Genomic DNA, 21,589 nt, shown 5'->3' on the forward strand with positions numbered 1-21,589 from the left:
AAGGGTGAGCGAGAGCCTGGGAGGCAGGAACTGGAGACTGGCAAGGGCTGCCAGCCCAGGCCCTGGGGCTGCTCACAAAAGAAGGAGGCTAGCGGACAGAAGAGCAGAGTTACCTCCAGTAACTTCATCACAGTAGGAAAGGCAGGGGTCTCCATCACATCAGAGGAGTCCAGGTTCTCAAAGACCGCAGCTGCAGAGAGAAGCAATTGACCCTGAGAGGCAAAGTGGCCTGAAGGGACGGGACAGAGGCCCCGGGGAGGCTGTTCCAGATGCATGGCTCAGAGACAGCCATCCCTGGGTGCCAGGCACTGCCTCTCCCAGGCCCCCTCTGAGAACCATGGCCTCTCTGGGGACAATCAACACTTTGCTTCTAACCGCTGTTCACAGGGTATGTCCCCCGCTGCCCAGATTGAGATCCTGACTCAAAGAGGAGTGGGGAGCTATCAGAGGGAGAAGTCTGGTGCCAGTGGGGTGGGTGGAGTCTATCAAGGGAGAGGAAGACCCATTGGTCTCCTTCCATCCACTCTGCTGTCCTTAGAAACCCAGGTGTGTTCATGCATTCAGCAAAGGAGGAAGCAGGGCCCAGCTCTGCTGCAAGTCTCCTGACCCACCTCCTGGTTCAATCCCTCCCCTTTGAGTCCCTCCCTTTAGGGCCGCTGAGCTGCAGGGACGGAAGAAAGCTGTTTCTGTCATTTTTTTTTCCTTCTTTAGACTTACAGATTGTAAACTAATGCGTATGGATAAGAAATGCATAAAACCCAAAGGTATGTTATAAAGGATAATTATTATGTCAATATTGTGAATCAACCACTAAAGCCAAACCCAGAGCTTCAGGAACAGCCGGGGCCTCCCACGACCTTTCCTGCTTAGACCAGTTCCTCCACCGAAGGCAGTATTCTCCTGACTATCACAGAAACCACTTCCCTGGTTTTTCCTTATCTTTTTACTACCTATATGTTAATCCCTGTTGTTGTTCAGTCTCTCAGTCGAGTCTGACTCTTTGTGACCCCACGGACTACAGCATCCCAGGCCTCCCTGTCCCTCACTGATTTAACCACTAAGCTGCATTTAATTTTACCCGTTTACTTATGTGTCATCTAACTACCTGCATTCCTTTGTAGCATTTCATTAAAAAAAAAAAGTTTATTTATCTATTTTTTGCCATGCCGGGTCTTGGTTGCTGCACCAGCTTTTTCTCTAGAGAGCGGAGGCCACTGTCTAGTTGCAGCGTGTGGGCTTCTCTTGCTGCGGTTCCTGGGCTTTAGGGCACAGGCTCTAAAGCTGTATTTTAGTTGCCCCGCAGCATGTGGGATCTTCCCAGATCAGGGATCAAACCTGAGTCTCCTGCTTTGGCAGGCAGATTCTTTACCACTGAGCCACCAGCGAAGCCCTGTAGCATTTAATTTTATCTGTGTTTAAATTTTGTGTGTGAGCTCTCTGCATTCTTTTGCCTGGTTTCGTCTCCTCAACATCACATTTGGTAGTATTCCACGTCCTGACGCGCCCTGCTTGTCAGCACCCCTTTTTACCAGCAGAGGTGCCCGGTTTGGTGGATAGATTACATGGTCACCCAGCAACAGCTTGCTGGAGTAGATTTCCTTATATGATCTGAGATAGTGGTTCATGTTTTCTACATGAATACCCAATCGCTCTGGAAGAGTTTATTGAAAGGTCTGTCTTTTCCCCACTGCTGTGTGAGTTGGTGTCTTTCATTAGCTCTAGAGCCAGCCATAATCTCTTCAGGTGCTGTTGAAGTCCCAACCCTCTCTTATCCTTTAGAACTCTAATTAAATGTATTCTACATCTTCTCACTCTATCTTTGAGGTCTCCTACTCTGTGTTTTATATTTTCCATCTTTAAAAAAATATTTACTTATTTATTATTTGGCTGTGTTGGGTCCTTTAGTTGTGGCGTGTGAACTCCTAGTTGCCATGTGAGACCTAGTTCTCTGACCCAGGATCGAACCTGGAAACTCTGGATTGGTAACATGGAGTCTTAGCCACTGGGCCACTAAGCAAGTTCCCATTTTCCATCTTTCTTGCCTTTCCATGCTGCACACACAGTTTCTCTTTCCCTTTAGAACTCTAATTAAATGTATACTTTATCTTCTCATTGTATCTTCTAGGTCTCCTATTTTCTCTTTTATATTTTCCATCTTTTTTGTCTTTCTGTGCTGTACACACAGTTTTTTTCTGACCTTTTCTCCTTTTTCACATTATAAAACTGGTGGTTAAACTCATCCATAGAGTTCATTTTGGTTTTAACATTTTTAACTTTAGAATTTTGATGTGGTTCACTTTAAAATCTGTAATGTCACTTTTTTATACTTTGCAGCTTGCAAGTTCATGCATGGCTTTGCTTACTCCAAGTTGTTTACTCTTTGGGTTTCCAGCCAAAAGTTAGGGATGATTGATCAATACCCTCACCTTTGGAGGGCCCTAAGCTTTGGCATCTTCCCCCTAACTCCACAAGACCCCCAAAATTACAGCTAAAATTCCTAATGCACTTTGCCAGCACGTTGTGACTTTGATGGGCCCTTTGGATGAGAACCCACAGGGATTTCTTCCTCCTCTCATCCCCATTTTTCCTCCCCAGGGGGTGTACTTTGGGTGGAAGCAGCATTACCCATGAACTCCACATTCCCCAGGTGGAGAATAGTGGCCAGCAGCTTGCTGAGGTCCCAGTTCTCCGAGTCAGAGAACATGAGTATCTTCATGGCCGAGCGGACGTGGGCATAGTCCTTGGCATCATTGCGCCCCTCACAGGAAGTACAGTTCCCCTGAAAGATTGAACACATCAGCTTTGGGGGGCCTTCTCCACTGTAGGGCCAGCAAGGCAGGGATGTATCAGGGACTCAGCCAAAGGCCCCTGGTAAGTGATACTTCACTGGCTCTGGGTGGGTCCCATGGGACCACCTGGAGGACCACACTCATAAAATACACAAAGGTATTTCCAAAGGCAGAATTATGGTGATATAGACCCAGAATTCTATAGTAGCTTGATAGCTGTGTGGCCATAGCTAAGTCACTCAGTTTCTCTGAGCCTCTGCTTGTCAACCATCCATGGTAATGCCTGCCTCAGTCTCTCGGGGGAATACCTTGGGTTAATTCCTTTAACAAACACCTTCTAAGGCTCACTGTGTGTCAGACCCTGGGGTACTTACTGGGAATTCATTAATGGAGAGAGCGGGCCCTGTTCTGCATGCTGTTGCATCCAGGAGAGGAGGCAGAAAGATTATGTCATAGGCTTTTACAGACGCTGAGACAAAAGGGGGCTTGGCCAGCCCTCCTGGGAACTGGGGAAAGGCTTCCTGGAGGAGGCACCTGAGCTGGTTCCACAGGTTGAGCTTTATAGTAGCACAGGGAGAGAGGGTTTTGGCAGATAACAGCTTGAGTTAGGCTGTGAGATGGGAGGCAGGAAGGTTGCAAAGAGGCTGGGGTCATGTGGAGGAGGAGAGATTGGCAGATGGTGGGATCTGGAGGGACTTGGAAACCTTGCCAAGGAGCCACAAGGAACTTCCAAAGAGCTGTGACCAGGAATATGGTCTGCCAGGCGCCCTGTATGGGAGATCTGGGGGGTGGATGATAGATTGGGGCTGAAGTCTGGGGAGAGGGGGCACCCAGTAGGAAAGTAGCACCATGGTCTAGGCAAGAGATGATAAAGTCCTCAGGCAGAGACAGAGGAGACAGGGGTGAGGCAGGAGAGAACGTCAAGAGGTGGATCTCATTCATTTTCTTGTCAACAATGCAAGCCCAACTTGTGAGACTGCTTGTGTGACAATGTTCCAGGCATGGGGACACAACTGAGCAAGGCCTCTGCTCTCCTGGAGTTCAAGTTCTAGGGGCACCCAGGAGGACGGTGACTGGGATGAAATGAGGCAGGGGCTATAGGGTGGCCAGGAGCCTTCTGTCCATTAGGAACCAAAGGAAGGTGAGGCTTGTGGGGCAGGACTGTAGGCTCTGCAGAAAACAAGGAAGCACATGGACAAGGGTAGGGCTCTGATGGTCAAGAGTAATCCTCTGGTGGTTGTAACGTGGATGTCAAACACAGAAGGGAGGGGTGGAGAAGGGGAAAGGGAGCCCCCAGTCCCCGCCCAGGGGCCTACCCGGAGTCTGGGCTTTTATGAGGCTGTAAACCAACGCTGAGCAAGAACTGGCCCTTCTTACTTCTTCCTCATTGTAAGAGGCAGGGCAGGGAGAGGTGGGAAGGGGAGGAGGGTCGGGGAGGGGGCAGGCGCCTCACCATGGTGAGGTAGTGGTACTCCGAGGGCGTCCCCAGGCACAGCAGCTTCTTCTCCTCGGCGCTCATCCCCAGGAGCATGCAGTAGAAGATGTGGTAGTTCCGCTCCTCCGGGGCCTGGCAGGCAGGGAGTTCAGGAGCTTGTCAGCAGCTTCCCTGAGGCTCTGGGTCCTCAGGACTGTCTCCTGGCTCCAGCCCCGTCCCAGTTTCTTGCTCCCCAGCCAGTAGGGCTCTGGCATTGACCCAAGGGATGAGCACGCTCAGTTGCTGTCCTCACCCAAGGCCAGTTCATCCTGACAGCTCCGTGCAGAAAGTCACTCCCTGGCACTTCCCTGCAGCCTGACTGCCCCCGCAATCCAGAGTCACAGGCAAAGCAAGGTGTCAGGATTCAGATCCAGGCTCTCTGACTCAGAATTCCCAACTCTACAGTCTAGGGAAAGCCTTTCCTGGTGGCTCAGTGGCAAAGAATCTATCTGCTAATGCAAGAGATGTGGGAGACACAGATTTGATCCTCCAGGAAGATCCCCCAGAGAAGGAAATGGCAACCCACTCAGTATTCTTGCCGGGGAAATCCCATGGACAGAGGAGCCTCGTGGGGTCGACTTAGCAACTGAGCAACAATAAAAACAACAAAGCTTTCCTATCACCTCGTGACCCCCAGGGACCTGACTTCCACAGGTTTACCTAGCTGGGTCTTCTGCATTTTTAAACATTATTTATGAGCACATCTGTTGTGAAATTCAGGCAGTTCCAAGTATAGAGTGTTAAAGGGGGAGTTTCTCTTCCCCCCGCCTTCCCACTCCTCAGACGACCTCCTCTTCTTCCTCAGAACCATTGGACGTCCTTTCTACACATCACTAAACGTTTACTGAGAGTGCGTGCATGCCTGCTCCATTGGTCGTGTCCACCTCTGCGATCCCACTTACACACCAAAAAAATTTTTTTGACGTGGACCGTTTTAAAAGTATTGAATTTGTTACAATATTGCTTCTGTTATACATTTTCTGGCCCCGAGGCATGTGAAATCTAAGCACTCTGACCAGGAATCAAACCTGCATGCCCTGTATTGGAAGATGAAGTCCCAACCTTTGGACCTCAAGGGGAGTCCCTCCACCACCCCCCATCCCCACAAAATTTTTAATCTTATCATGGACAGGACTTGTCTCTGATCTGCTTTAGAAGTCTCCTGTTCATTCTGGGATGCCTCTATGAGGACCAAGTTCCATGAATTCACCAACCACTATGTGAAGAACTATAAGCTTCTGGAAAGGGCAAACTTTGGAGTCAGAGAGATTCTACCTTCTACTAGTTCTGAGACCTAGATAAGTTACCCTGGACTCGGTTTCCTCATCTATGCAATGGGGACAAAGAGACCTGTCTCCGTGGTTGTTGTGAAGATCTAATGAGATAACACAGGGGAAACCCCTGGCATCAGGCAGGGGTCACTAAAGGTGAGCTTCCTTCTTCAGCTTGCCACAGTGTCCAGGTGTCTGACTGTCCTCATACACATCTCCAGCCCCTTCAGTGGCATGGCCCCATTCTGAAACCTCATGAGCATGCATACACACGCTTTAGGGGTTATACCATTACATGAGAGGAGTATCCTACCCCCAACAAGGCTGTGTTAACTCTGCTGATGTGGCTGTCATACTTTGGGGTCTTTGTCAGCCAGGACTGTCTACTTGATCTGTGGGGCACAGTGCAAAATGAAAACATGGAGAGTCTCTCTAAAAAGTTATTAAGAATTTCAAGATGGTGACAACAGAGCATTAAACCAAATGTGGGCCCATGTGAGTACGAGGCCCATGTGACGACACAGACCATACGCCACCTCATTTCCTGGCCAGCGGTCTTTTGGACGGTGTCATCTAGGTCCTTCTGACAGGGCCCCCTATACATCTGAAGACACACCCACCCCCAGATGAGGACTTACCTGGCCTCAGAATTAATTCTAATAGAGGTGAGGAGTAGTAAGCACCAAATAATGAAGGCAATTGTATAGAAGGAAATTTCAAAACAGAAAATCCTATCATTTCCTTGAATATTGGGAAAGAACCATCATTACCCAATTCTAGGGGTCCCTGGCCCATCTCAGGCCAGGGTTCAATGGCAGTGAGACAAGGCCTGTGGGAGTCCCAGGAGGAGGGAGAGAGGTATGAGAGTGATGGAAAGGAACTCTCTTGGAAGCCTCCCCAATCCCCGGACTCCTATCCTGGGGCAAGGGGAGGTTCCCCAGGACCAGGGTAGTGGGCAGAGGCCTTACCTGCCGGCAGACCCGGGATTTCTCCAGGAGAAACTGCTCGATGCGCGCCCCCTCGATCACCCCACTGGCGTTGAAGTAGATGTCAATGTACTTCCCGAAGCGGCTTGAGTTGTCGTTTCGGATTGTCTTGGCGTTTCCAAAGGCTAAGGGCCAGAGGATGATGCCCACGATGGGAGCAGAGAATAGAAATTTTACTTTTAGTGAGATCTTCTGGGAAGGTTTCTCAGAGGAGGTAGCTAAGCCCAGAATTGAAGGATGGGTAGGCTCACACCAGACAGTGGTGGCGGCCAAGGGTTTGCTAAGAGGAAGTCAAAGGGCAGCTAAAGGTTAGGAGGTCAGAAAGCATGAAGTGTGCTTCAGGAAGGGAAATTCGGCTGGACCACAGGATACAGGAGAAAAGCAGAGGACGATGGATGGAACCATTCCCAGGTGGGGCCAAGTAGCAAAGAACCTTCAACGTGAAGCTAAGAAGTTCAGAATTAGCCCCAGGGGCAATGAGGGAAGCAGGAAGCCTCCGGAGGGAGTTTGGGTGCATTTGAGAAAGATTGCTCAGGCTGCAGGGTAGAGACTGGGCTAGAGAGGGCCGGCTTGCAAGGAGAGTGACAAGGGCTGGTACAAGCCAGGGCGTGGATAGGAGGTTAGACCAGATGGCATTTGGGTTGCAGTATGATCTGAAGTGCATTCCATAGAGCTGTTTGATGATGCGACTGCATAAAGAAAGATCTTTTTGTGCACACATCCTCACTTGTATGGGTAAATGAAAAAAAATAGAGGGTCTGGCTACTTTTATTAGCATAATACATTTGGGATCCTTCTGTGTATCAATAATCCATTCCCAGAATCTCCCAAATTGATTTTATCTTGGATTCTTTTTTAAAGGAATGCTTAAGATCCCGTGTGTGGAAAACACACCTGTGAAAGCTAATAAGGTTGTCAGTCTTTCTTTTCTGTGCTTCCTGGCAGCCACACTACCATCCACCCCATCCTTGTCTTTCATGTCCTGGCGAATCCTGAGAAGTTGCTGAAAGTTTATGGCTCACCCTCTCCTTCTTCCCCACGAGCACCACCTGGCAGGAAGGTACCAGCCTGCAGAGCCTGGGAAGGAGGCTGGTCTGGTGGGTGACTGCTTACCTTCCAGGATGGGGTTGGCTTCCAGGACCTGCTGCTCAATCCACGAATGCTGGCCGCTGATGGTGGCCAGGAACTGCAGGATGAGCTTGGTGGTCTCTGTTTTCCCTGCCCCAGACTCGCCACTGCAAAGAGGCGTACAGGTACGTCAGTCAATGAAACAACTATTTTTCAACATCTCTTGACTCTCCTGCAAACCCACCACAGGTCCACTTTCTGAACAAAGATGCTCTCTCCCTGTGCAGAAATCGCACTGCGTCCGCCCTGACATCCCCTGCTAACTTTGTGCTAGTTATTGGTGTGTTCATCTTTCCTTCTCTGCTCAACTGCACAGTCCTGCTCATATCTGCTTCATCCCAGGGTCACGGCTCAATGTTTAGTCACCTAGATGAATGAATGAGACTGGGCGATGCCACGCCCCGATGTAACCTTGTCTCCATGAGCAGCAAGGTCATGCTGGACAAAAGGGAAATGGCGTCAGTCCTTCAGGAAAGTAATCTGGCATAGTTGCAAGCCCCTTCAGAATGATGTCGCCTTTAGTCTAAAGAGTTACCTTTTTGTTGACAAATTTAGTTTACCTTAAACCTAGGCATAATAAAAGTATTATATAATGTTGATGACTTAAGACATCTTAATTAGATTAGCAAACAATTATATTTATATTTAAATAAACATTATATTTAATACTGAATTTTTTTTTTTTTTTAGTTCACGTGAGTTTGAATTTAAATAGTGCTCATTAACTTCATATTATCTAAAAACAAAGCTAGTATATCGAGGGCAGCACTGCCAGATGTTGAGGGTTTCAGGTAAAAGATGGAATTTGCCCCAGGTTTTTGCTGAAGGGAACTGGGGGGTCCCCTGCTTGGAGTTTCCTGGAATAGGTTTTCCTTCAGTGTCAAATTTAGACTTACAATCTTTGGCTCAATGTATTTCTCTATGGCAGCGAGGGCAGATTTTTGGAGGTTTTTTATTTTTATTTTTTCCTTTTTTCTTTTTTTTTTAGCTTTCTTAGGGCAGTCCCTTTTTAAATGGTTCTTATTTCCACATGTAAAGCATCCTTTAAAAAATAATTGTATTTTTAGTAGAATAATCTATTTTTATAATCTAAAATAATCTCTTAGGATTGGGATAACTTAAATTTCTAGAGTTGTACTAAACTAAATAATAAAAGTTTATTAAATAACTAGGTCATTTCCAAATAAAATAAGATTTTAAAACATTAATTACTAAACATTAACTTCCTCTTACAAAAAGTTTTTCTTACAGGAAAACTAAAGATATTTTAAACTATTAATAAGTATATTATATAATGTATAATATATTGATATATATAATAAATATATATATTATAATATGATATAATAGGAGAAGGCAATGGCACCCCACTCCAGGACTCTTGCCTGGAAAATCCCATGGACGGAGGAGCCCTGCAGTCCATGGGGTCGCTAAGAGTTGGGCATGACTGAGCGACTTCACTTTCACTTTTCACTTTCATGCATTGGAGAAGGAAATAGCAACCCACTCCAGTATTTTTGCCTGGAGAATCCCAGGGACGGGGGAGCCTGGTGGGCTGCCGTCTATGGGGTCACACAGAGTTGGATACGACTGAAGCAACTTAGCAGCAGCAGCAGCATGACATAATAAATATATTCACCAATCTATAAAATGCTAATATAAAAGACACTTCATAGTTGCTAAGGAAAAGTAAGATATACGCTTTTAATAAAAAGATATAAGATATGGCAAGCTCAGATATACATTCCACATTTTTCCTGGGGGCCACTGCTCATTTAACAAACAATACAATTATTAAAATAACTTGGAAGAATGACGAGCCTATTTGGACAGAGCAATGGCCCCTCACAAAAGAGAAATTACAGGTGGAGAAGGCAATGGCAACCCTCTCCAGGACTCTTGCCTGGAAAATCCCATGGACGGAGGAGTCCTGCAGTCCATGGGGTCACTAAGAGTCAGACACAACCGAGGGACTTCACTTTCACTTTCACTTAGTCTAAAGAAAGAATCTTAAAATCAGAAAAAGCTTTCTCCACAAATACTTCCTGCTCTATAAAGCATTATTTTTTGTCATTGCAATTGTGGAACATTGGAAGTAACATAAATGTGGGAAATTATGGTCCATCTAGTCAGAGAATATAGTGCAGCCACTTAATCCAGGTCTGCACAGAGCAGCAACATGAGCAATGCTTACTAGTTAAGTGAAGTGATAAATGTAGGCACTGTTAAGTAAAATTTATCCAAGAGAGCTGCAGATGGAGATTGCAGCCATGAAATTAAAAGACACTTGTTCCTTGGAAGGAAAGTTATGACCAACCTACACAGCATATTCAAAAGCAGAGACATTACTTTGCCAACAAAGGTCCGTCTTGTCAAGCTATGATTTTTCCAGTGGTCATGTATGGATGTGAGAGTTGGACTCTAAAGAAGGCTGAGCACCGAAGAATTGATGCTTTTGAACTGTGGTGTTGGAGAAGACTCTTGAGAGTCCCTTGGACTGCAAGGAGATCCAACCAGTCCATTCTGAAGGAGATCAGTCCTAGGTGTTCATTGGAAGGTCTGATGTTGAAGCTGCAACTCCAATACTTTGGCCATGTAATGTGAAGAGCTGACTCATTTGAAAAGACCCTGATGCTGGGAAAGACTGAGGGCAGGAGGAGAAGGGGATGACAGAGGATGAGATGGTTGGAAGGCATCACCGACTCGATGGACATGGGTTTGGGTGGGCTCCAGGAGTTGATGATGGACAGAGAGGCCTGGCATGCTACGGTTCATGGGGTCACAAAGAGTCGGACACGACTGAGCAACTGAACTGAACTGAACTGATCCAAGAGAGTGGAGGAAGACTTCTCTTCCAGAAATGTCTAGCAATTTGTTTTCTGAGAATATTTATTTTTCTGAAAATTTTGGAAATTTTCATGGTGAATATATATTAATTTAATAATAGCGAAATATGAAAAACAGTTTTAAAAATTACTTATGGCCATGGACTAGCCAAGATGGTGATGTATAAAGACCCAGAGCCCACCTCCTCCCATGGGCACATCAAAGTTACAGCTATTTACAGAGAAATTATTGATGACAAAAACTGGAAGACTAACAGAAAAGAAATGTGTAAATAATACGTAAAGAAAGAACCATAGCACAGGGAACTCTACTCAGTATTCTATGATAACCTATATGAGAAAAGAATCTGAAAAAGAATGGAGAGATATATATATGAATTACTTTGCTGTATACCTGAAACTAACACAACTTTGTAAGTCAACTATACTCCAAGAAAGTTAAAAAACCAAAAACAACAACAACGGAAAAAAGCAAACAAAAGACGTTTACTTCATTGTCTCAGGACTAAATGTTAAATGGCATTATGTTTATATAAAATATATTTAATTCACAGCTAAAATATATCAACAAACAAATAAAAACAACAGCAAAAAAGAAGGACCCACAAGGAGACAGTCGGAGGAGGGGCAGAGATGCAGTAAAGTCGAGACACATACCCCCGGTAGGTGACCCACAGATGCGAGAAGAACAACCACACAGGTTCTCCCCAAGGAGTGAGGAAGCTTTGAGGGCAGTGGGGCCTACTTTCAGGACAACCAGAGGGCTGTGGGAAATGGAGTGTCCACTTGTAAATAGTGCACATAAAATCTCACGTGCCCCAGGACCCAGGGCAGAAGCAGGGATTTGAAAGGAGCCTAGGTCAGACCTGCCAGCTGATCCTAGTGAGTCTCCTGGAGACAGGAGGCAACTGCAGCTCGCCCTGGGACACAGACACTGGGGCAGCCTTTTTGTGGAGCTTGTTGAGCACACGGCCCCCGGTGCTCGCGAGTGCCAGGGTGGAATCCCCCCTCTAGCTTATTCAGCCTGGATTCAGCCCTGGCCACCAGCCTGTTGGTACCAGTACTAGGACACCACATGCCAAGCAATGAGCAGGGCCAGGCACAGCTCCACACATAGCAGGCCTGCTGCCTTAAGGCCCCCAGAGCACACCGCTGGACAGGACCTGGCTCGGTCCACTAGAGGACCCAGAATACAGCCTCACCCACCAGTGAGCTGGCACTACCCTCAGAAGCCTCTGGACTCCAGTCCCCACCCACAATCAGGCCAACACCAACCTTGAAAACCCCTGGACCCTGCCTACCAGCAGGTTGACACCAGCGCTGAGACAGCTTGGAAGCCCAGATCTGCCCACTGTGAGCCAGCACTTGCGCCAGGACACCCCAAGGCACAGCCCTACTTGTCAACAGGCCAAAGCTAGATTTGGGACATGCCAGACCCTGCAGCGAGCCATGTCAGGAGCCGGCCCCGCCCATCTGTGGGCCAACACTGGGTCTGGGATTCCCGGGCCTGCCACCACCCATTCCAGAACCCTGCCCTGCTCACCACTAGTCCCAAGACCCCTCAGGGTCCTGTAGCCTGCAGCCTTGTGACAAGGCCTCACCAGCTGTCAGTAGCCTTCATATGAGGCGGGGCCTGGCAACAAACTGGACCAGGGGCCAGTCACACCTATTAGACCACCTTCGGCAGGCAGCCCACCACAGTGGATGACCCAAGCTGCTCACATAGAGGGTACCGCCAGAGCATAGAGCTCTGGTGATCAGAGGGTAGTGTGCTGTCTCCTATAAAAGGCCTCTTCTCCAAAGTCAGGAATTGTAACCAACCTAACAGATACATAGAAATAAAAACATCAAATTAGGCAAAAGGAGGCAGCAGAGGAATGTGTTCCAAACAGAAGAACAAGAAAAAATTCCAGAGGAGCCAAGTAAAGTGGGGACAAATAATCTGCCTGAGACCGAGCTCAAGGTTATGATTGTAAAGATGCTCAAAGAACTCAGAAAAAATGCATGAACACAGTAAGAAGTTTAACAGAGAGTTAGAGCATATAAAGAAGAACCAAACAGATCTGAGGAATACAATAACCAAATTGAAAAATACAAGAGAAGGAAACAGCAGTAGATCAGATGATACATAGAAATGCATGAGCAAGCTGAAACTGCAGTGAAATTCACTGATGTGCAACAGAAAAAAAGAATGAAAAGAAACGAGGACAGGTTAAGAGACTTCTGGAACAATATCAAGAATACTAACGTTCACTTTATAGGGGTCCCAGAAGGAGAAGAGGGAGAGAAAGGGGGCATAGGACATATTCGAAGGCATAATAGCTAAAACTTTCCCCAACCTGGGAAAGGAAACAGACATCCAAGTACAGAAGCAGAGTCCCAATCAAGATCAACCAATGAGGACCCAACCAAGACAAATTGTGGTTAAAGCGGCAAAAATTAAAGACAAAGAGAAAATATTAAAAGCAGTAAGATAAAAACGGTAAGCGACATACAAGGGAACTCCCAAAAGGCTATCAGCTGACTTTTTCAGCAGAGAGTCTGCAGGCCAGAAGGGAGTCGCACAATATAAAGTAGTGAAAGGGAAAACATACAACACAAAATATTCTACAACACAAAATACTCTACAACACAAAATACTCTACAACACAGAATACTCATGCAAAGCACAACATGATAAATGTAGTTAGCACTGCTGTACATCACATATGAAAGTTGTTAAGAGAGTAAATCCTGAATTTTTATCACAAGGAAAAACATTTTTTTCTGTTTCTTCAATTTTGTATCTATAAGAGATGATGGATGCTCACTAAACTTCTTGTGATAATCATTCCATGATGTATGTCAATTAATTATGCTATACACCTTAAACTTAACTTATAATTAACTGTATGCCAAAACTTAACTTATAATTAACTGTATGTCAATTATATCTCAATAAAACTGGAAGAAAAAAAGCATTAATATATGCCATAAAATAGTAATCAGAAAAAATAGCCAAAACACACACTGTGCTCACACAGAGTTTGGGGAAAAAACAAATAATCCAAAAATAGCCAAAATACTACTACAAAATATAACAAGGAAAAAAAGCATTCATAGAAAAAATAGGGCATTACATAATAAAAGAAACCATTCCCAGAATATCAATATCACAAATTGGTATGCACCTAATAACACAGCCTCCGAATACACAAAGCCAACTTTGGAAACTAAAAGGAGGTTTTAAAACATTTTTTATCAGAAATCTAAAACATATAAAAAGCACTAATAAACTTAAACTAATAATTATTTATAGACTCTTGAACTAACAGAGAACATATAAATGTCTTGAAACTCACATAAAATAGTCATACATTTGACCAAGTAATAGGGCTGTAAAAGAAGTCAATGTATTTCAGAGTCAATAACATATAGAACATATTAATCATACTATGATTAAATTAGAAATTGAGTTAAAAGGTGGAAGTATTTTTATATTTAGAAATTACAGGCGCTCTTCTAAAATATAATGAATTAAAGAGGAAACCAAAATAAAACTACATGCTTTAAACCTTAACAATAAAATAATTAATCAGTATAAAGATAAAAATTTCTTAGAGTGTTTAAATTGAAAACTATACTTATGTCTGGCACATAGCATACACTCAGGGTTGCAGTAATTAACACTATTATTATTATAAAGGGAGAAATGTTGCTTTTATGAACTTTTTTAAATTATAGAAATCGTCAAACATTACAAATGAAGGCAGAATGCTGCAGTATGCTGCTAATAAAAGTATGGCCTATATGCCAGCACCGCCTGCTGCCTAGTTGGAAATGCAAACTTCAAGGCTCCCTTGCTCTACTCAGCCAAATCTGCATTTTCACAATGCAGATTGTGAAATGCCCCCCCAAGGGGCTCCTGCACCTTACAGTCTTCTTAATGAACTCCTAGCGTCCCATTCCCAGCTGCAACTCCTGACCAATTTTGATCCCATTCTGTACAGATTTTCCCCCTACATTGTGCAGGATGCTAGTTCCTCGAGCAGAAATTACACCTGCAGCCCCTGCACTGAGAGCACAAATTCTAAACCCCAGGACTGCCAGGGACATCCCTCTTGTACTACACTGAAGCAAATTCCGGACAAACAAGGTTTCATCTGAAAGTATTAAGTTTTTAAAAAGTTTTGATCCAAATGTTCGTCTTCTCTGAAGGTGTGTGTGACATAAGCAGTGACACTTCACATGATGCCCCTGCGTGGGGAGGTGGCTCTGAGGGTGGAAGACTCAGGGCCTCGCCCACGTCCCAGGTGCCCTGGGCTCTTCTGCAGGCACTGCTGTCTGGGGGGTGACGCTTCCTGGCCAGCCACCTCTCCATCTTCTGTTCCAGAGCTCTGGGTTTGCTGCTCCTGCTTGACAGCTGTGTGTCACTAGGAAAGAATATCCACCTCTCTGGTGGGAGGTCTCCCCAACAGTAAACCGGGAATAGGAGTACCTACTTGAGAGAGTTGCTGAGAACATGAAACAGGATAACCTACACTGTAGGACCTCATTCTAATCTCTGCTCCAATGGCCCCTCCTCAGAGAGGCCAACCCAATCTGCCCTTCCACCTAGGGCAGTGACCCCATCGCTCTCTTTCCTCTTTCCCTGCAGTGTTTTTCTTCAAAGTTCTTATTATCTGCCAAAACAATTTGTCTATTTATTGCCTGTCTCCCCTTCTAGAATGTAAGCTCCATGAGGCAGGGATTTTAGTCCCTTTCCTTGGCTGCTGTCTAGCCATTTTAGGACAGAGAAGGACACACAACTGGAGCACAGCAGAATCTTGAATGAATAAATGAATGAATGAAGAGATGACTTTACTAGAGCCCCAAGCAAGGGGCCCTGAAGCCAAATTCCCTCTCCCCCTTCCTTTCCAGCTCAGCCTCCCTTCCATGAGTGCTGGGAGGGCAGGAGGCAGAGAAGCCAGGCCAGGCAGTGAGTCTCTCTCTGAGTCAGGATCAGTGTCTGGACTGGAGAGGGACACATCCCTTCTGGGTCCAGCAGCCTGAGAGCCATCCTCTCTGAGATCTGCCTAAAGTTGTTCCATTTTTGTTTTTTATTTTTGGTAGCAGCATATGAGATCTTAGTTCCCCAATCAGCAGTTGGATCCGAGCCCCCTGCATTAGAAGCAGGGGGTCTTAACCACTGGACAACCAGGGAAGTCCTCCTGAGGTTGTTTTTCAGGGATCTCACCTGTTTGATCCTTGCACCCCAAGTGCCTATCCTGGGTCCCATTTCTAAACCAACCCATCCCCATTCTTCCTTTCTTGTCTCAGGAAACATTCACAGAAGGCTGGGGCTATTCAGGCCCTGATGATAGGAGAAGAGTAGGTTCTGAAGGAGGACACCTCGGAGGGACCTTTCAGGGTGGAGGAGCTGCAGGCGCCAGACGCAGGGGGAGCTCATTGATTGGGGGTCTCTAAGTCGCATGCTGGTCTGGAGAGGTTTTGGGAGAGGAGACGCTCCCTTCTTTACGAGATGCTCAGAAATGGTGGGTGGCCCACCCAGAACCTCACCTGATAATGCAACACTGGTCCCTCTTGTTCTTCTTCATGTTGAAGTAGCAGCTGTTGGCAATGGCAAAGATATGCGGCGGCAGCTCGCCCACATGGTGCCTGTAGTACAGCTGGACCTGCTCCACGGTGTAGAGGGGCAGCACCTGGAACGGGTTCACCGCCACCAGGATGGAGCCTGTGTATGTCTGGGGAAGGGAGGAGGTGGTTAGTGGCCCCTAATCTGAGGATCGGTGCTGACTTTGGATGTCACGATGGCACCCCACTCCAGTACTCTTGCCTGGAAAATCCCATGGGCAGAGGAGCCTGGTGGGCGGCAGTCCATGGGGTCCCTAAGAGTCTGACACGACGAGCGACTTCACTTTCACTTTTCACTTTCATGCATTGGAGAAGGAAATGGCAACCCACTCCCGTGTTCTTGCCTGAAGAATCCCAGGGACGGGGGAGCCTGGTGGGGTGCCGTCTATGGGGTCACACAGAGTCGGACACGACTGAAGCGACTTAGCAGCAGCTGCAAGGGCACCAGGCATGGCTGACTCTGGCAGGGAGGCGGGGACTGATTCTGGGCTGAGAGATGACACTCCTGGCAGCTCAGATCCTTCCCCTGGAAAGGATGCTCACCAAGAACAAGAGCTCCTGGGTGAGGATGCCTTCACAGGAACATTAAATGAGGTGGTTTATGTTTAGCACTAACATTAACACTGTGGTTAATGTTTAGCGCTCTGTCTGGGATTTAGAAGAGGCTCAATGAAACTAGACTGAATGTATGAAGCAAGTCTTCACCTGCCTCCCACAGGGGCCTCAGTGAGGCTGGGCCACCATCGGAGCCCTCAGAGTCCTCCTGGACCTTAGTTCAGGGTCACTTGCCCACGTGGAGCCTCCATTGGGCCTGCCAGCCCCTCTGGATTGGGATGGGGACAGTCATCTCAATAGTCGTGTACAGTGCCTTCGTTTTCATTTTAGGGAAGGAGAGGACTCAGGACTATGACAACCAGATAAAAGAATGCAAGCGTAAGCTCTTCGGTAAAGGATAAGCTGCAATTCAACTTAATTTATTGCTGTTATTAGTCCCAGGAGCCGAGGCACACTCAGCCAGTATGAACTCTGAGTGCCTGGTCCCTGCCCTCCAAGGCCTCTCTCCTCCTCTCCCACCCTGCCCTCTATTCAGAGGCCCCTGCTCTGAGCATCCCATGATCAGGGCTGGTCAGAGGTCAGTGAGCCGCCTCTCCCTGTGAGAGGCCCAGGCAGGTGGTGACACCCCTGGGTCACACCCACTCACGGCAAGGCTGGTGTCAGTTTTGGAATACCACCTCACCTGGTAAGTCTGCATTGGAGCAGGGATGCTAGCTTTGCATCCATCACAAGGCCTTGGGAGAAGCACCTGCATCTACCTACACGACCCTCCTGGTCATCACTTCATAGAAGGGCAGGGCTCTTCTGCTTGGTGACCCTGGCTCTGCCACGTAACCGGAAAGAAACCAGGCAGAAAACTACTCTCCCACAGCCTCTGATCCCCTTGGCCATCAGAGCAGGCCTCTTCCTCAGCCACGGATGCAGGAGAGAGGCAGCACTTAATCTGTATACTGCATCCTGTGCACTGTGCTGGCACATGCAGGTCAGCTTTCTGCAACCTTGAAGCCTTTATGCCCCTGCTTATTTCGGATTGGGGAGCAGGGATTGATGAGCATCCTCACACCGTAAGGGTGTGGGGCTCAGGGACTAAGCCAGGTGTGCCTGGGGCACGGTTTGCTTCCCCAGCCAGCGCAGCATGTGTGGCCCAAGCATGCCGTGGGGGCACACATGGCCAAGGGAGACTCACGTAGATCTTGTGCTGCTGGTAGCGGATCAGGAGGTTGTGCACCATGCCTGCCTCATTCAGGTCCCCCAGGCGGATCATGTCATCCACGCCCTGAGCTGAATTGGGGTGCATGGAGCTGAGAGTGCCAAGGTCCTCTGCTTGGATCCAGTGTTCCTGCAACAAAGGGCACAGGCTCTCCTGAGAGGTGACCTCTGCCAGGGCCAAACTCTCCTCCATGTCCTCAATGGACTGGCTGACCTGGTGGCCCGCACCTGGCCAGGGCTGGTCTGCGGTGAAGGTCAAAGGATCGAGTCAAGCTGAGGCTGGAGTCAGCACGTGTCTAGGGCCAGGGGTCAGTGTGTACTGGGGCTAGGGGTGAAGTTCAGACCAGGGTCAGAGGAGTGTAGAGCCGGGAGTTAGATATGGCTACAATTGGGATCGGGGCAGCTTGCAGCTGGGGTCTCACAGATGGCTGGGATAAAAGTGTGCAAGAAAGTGTTTTTAATATAAATGATGTTATGTCATTTTGCAAATAGGAGACATTATTGTTAATATTTGACTGACTTACATACTATAGGGTTCACAGGTCACACTCTAGAATTTTCTCCTCGGAGGCCAAGTCTCTACATGCTTCACTTTGCAGATTCTCAGCAAAGAGGGCTGCCCAGGGAGGACCTCAGTGACCAGCTGGAGGCCCCAGTCTGCAAGTCCTTCCCCTCTGTCCCTCCCCTGCTCCTCCCCAGCTTGCCAGGTGACCAAGCTGGTTCCCCAACAGGTCACCCTGAGCTTCCTACTCTATCATCTGGGCTGCGTTGCTCATGTGAGATGGGTCTCCTTCTCCTCCTCATGTGCTTGGGGGCCCCCATCCAGGCATCTTTCTCATGCACCTTTCTCTCCCTCACTTCTCCTGTCCTTCCTGCTCACCTTGCATTACTTTGAAAACAAGTTTCTGGCCCTTCCCCCTCTCTGCCCCCACCCTTTTCCCACTTCACTCTTTCCTGCTCCCCTAATTGTCCTAATTTTCCGTCTTCCAACCTGCTCCCTGCTTCTTCCCTATAGAAACAGTTCCCTAGACAGACACACAATGCCCGCCGTCACAGGACTCCCCTGTGGTCTATCCTGCCACGTGGTTCCCAGACTTGGGCTCTAGAATCCCTGGTGTTGGGAGCAGCACCAGAGAAGGGAGGGGGCTCAGGGTTCTGGACGGGAGCTGAGAAGGCTGAGCCTCTGAGGAATGTATAGCCATACTCACCTTGCCCTCATCATCTTCAACCAAAATTTTGCCAGGCTTGGTTTCTTTGATGATACCCCCAATGGCCACCCTGGTCTTGTCAGCAGGGGTGGGGTTCAGCCACACGTGGTCACCCTAGAGGGCAGAGAGGTCAGATCCATGTTCCACCTTCCACTTCCTGCTCAAGATTTACCTCCCTGGGGGCTGTCCCTTCAACCAAGAGATGCCAAGTGACTGGGATGTGCTCTCTCTCCCTTGCCCTCCCTGCTTCCCCTTCTCCTCCTCTTGTTTTTCCTTCTTCCCTCTCTGCTACCCACCCCTCCCCAGTCCTTTCTTGTTCTTGTCAAGATGTTGATGGGTGATGGCAGGGGAAGCTCTGTTGGCCTGGTTTTTGCAGGAAAGTGTCCCCCGTGAGGTGCAAAAAGAGAGTCTCTGCCCTTTGACTAGCCCTATAGTACCCAAACCCAGTGTCTGCTGCTGCTGCTAAGTCACTTCAGTCGTGTCCGACTCTGTGTGACCCCATGGACGGCGGGGAAAGCAAAGACTAAAATCTCACTAGGTTTCTTCCTGGCCTGCAACATGGCATTAACCCACGTGAACCTCTTTCTGATCCAAGAAACCTCACCCTACTCAAAGAGGAGTAATCCCAAAGGAAAAAGCATAGGTCTACACACAAAGATACTGAAATGTAAAATGAGGAAAGGAGCATGAGTAACACTCACCAGGGGAAAACCAAATGCCACAGAACAGTGCAAAGTCATACCCAAGTATCTCACCACGATTTCCAGAAATTTACTGAGCTCAGATATTAGACACTGAGACAGCTGAAAAGGATGAGACATGAATTCGCAGAGCTCAAAAGAGAAATGGAGGAAAACAAGTAAGCATGGGCCAGAGGTGAAAGCAAACCGGAAGCAACAACAGGGAGATAAGCACTGCTAAAATCAGGGTAAAGGTCACGGGTGACAGGAGAAGAAAAGGGAGCAAAGTGACAAAGAAATGCAAACAATCAGGATGAGGCAGAAGAGCATAGATATGGAAGGCAGGCGAAAATACAAATAACTTAAGTACACAAAGAAGGAAAACAGGGGGGAAAAAACAGAAAAATCACTTAAAGATATAATTCAAGACAACTTTCCAGAAATTAATGAAGGTTTGGATCTATGGGTTGAAGACACACCATCCTTTCTTTGAAATGATGACAAAGAAAAATCAACTCTAGGACAGATACTGATCCTAGAGTTAATTTTTTGAGGGGTAGGCAGATAAAAAGACAAATGCCCTTATAAGGAGATAATTCAGGACAAATTCAAATCATATGAGGGCTGAACAACTCATACAAAGACCTCAGGAAAAGAGCAATACAGCTATCAGAATGGCCGTTATAAAAAGAACAGAAAATAACAAATGCTTGTGAGGATGCAGAGAAACTGGAGCCCTTGTATAGTGTTGGTGGAAATGTAAAATTGTGACGCCACTGGGGAAAACAGCGTGAAGGCACCTCAGTACACTAAAAATAGAATTATGATCCAGCAATTCCACTTCTGGGTAAATTTCCAAAGAAATCAAAGCAGGATCTCAAAGACATATTTGCATTTCTATGTTAACTGCAGCATTATTCATAATAGCCAAGAGGTAAAAGCAACCCAAATGTCCATCGGCAGATGAATAAATAAAAATGTAAAATACACAGTCATCGTTCAGAATCATCAGGGGATTGATTGCAGAAGCCCCTGCAGATACCAAATCCATAGATGCCCAAATACCTTATATGAAATGATACAGCACAGCAAATAGTACACTATGGAATATTAGTTCAGTTCAGTTCAGTCGTTTCAGTCGTGTCCGACTCTTTGCGACCCCATGAACCACAGCACGCCAGGCCTCCCTGTCCATCACCAACTGCCAGAGTCTACCCAAACCCATGTCCACTGAGTCAGTGATGCCACCCAACCATCTCATCGTCTGTCATCCCCTTCTCCTCCTGCCCTCAATCTTTCCCAGCATCAGGGTCTTTTTCAATGAGTCAGCTCTTCACTTTGAGATTGCATGCAGCCTTAAAAAAGGAGGAAATTCTGTCATATGCTACAATGTGGATGGACCTCAAAGACATTATACCAAGCAAGAGAAGCCAGTCACAGAAGGACAAAACTGTATGATTCCATTCAGAGAAAGTGTCTAAAGCAGTTAAAATCACACAAACAGAGAGTAGAAAGGCAGTTGCAGGGGCTAGAGGAAAACAGATGGAGAGTCATGTTTAATTAGTGAAGAGTTTCAAGGGCACAAGATGAAAATGATCTCACATCTGTCACACAGCACTGTGAATATATATAACAATATTGAACTGTATACTTAAAAATGGTTCAGATGGAAAATTGAATGTGATATTTTTTTACCACAATTACAAAAATAGAAAAAAGAATCCAATAATTTTTTTACCCAGCCCATTTGTCATTTCTGTATAAAGATAATAAACATTTTTAGATGAATATTTTCTCATAAGTCTTTTAGAAAAAATAATTAGGGGACAA

General features: G+C 46.8%; 1 protein-coding gene across 3 annotated transcripts in view; it reads right to left on the reverse strand.

Annotated features, from left to right (window-relative positions):
- MYO7B (myosin VIIB) overlaps window positions 1–21,589 on the reverse strand; it is a 103,601-nt gene that overhangs the window by 61,548 nt on the left and 20,464 nt on the right. For all 3 annotated transcript variants that reach the window (XM_010801818.4, XM_010801817.4, XM_010801819.4), the window contains exons 3-10: window positions 19,080–19,193; window positions 17,849–18,001; window positions 16,033–16,217; window positions 7,634–7,755; window positions 6,503–6,645; window positions 4,243–4,356; window positions 2,626–2,779; window positions 114–190 (exon numbers count right to left, since the gene is read on the reverse strand). In XM_010801818.4, the coding sequence (XP_010800120.1) occupies window positions 114–190; window positions 2,626–2,779; window positions 4,243–4,356; window positions 6,503–6,645; window positions 7,634–7,755; window positions 16,033–16,217; window positions 17,849–18,001; window positions 19,080–19,193 (1,062 nt within the window). The remainder of the gene's footprint in view (window positions 1–113; window positions 191–2,625; window positions 2,780–4,242; window positions 4,357–6,502; window positions 6,646–7,633; window positions 7,756–16,032; window positions 16,218–17,848; window positions 18,002–19,079; window positions 19,194–21,589) is intronic.

This window comes from Bos taurus, chromosome 2 (assembly GCF_002263795.3).
Source record: "Bos taurus isolate L1 Dominette 01449 registration number 42190680 breed Hereford chromosome 2, ARS-UCD2.0, whole genome shotgun sequence".
Lineage (NCBI taxonomy): Eukaryota > Metazoa > Chordata > Mammalia > Artiodactyla > Bovidae > Bos > Bos taurus.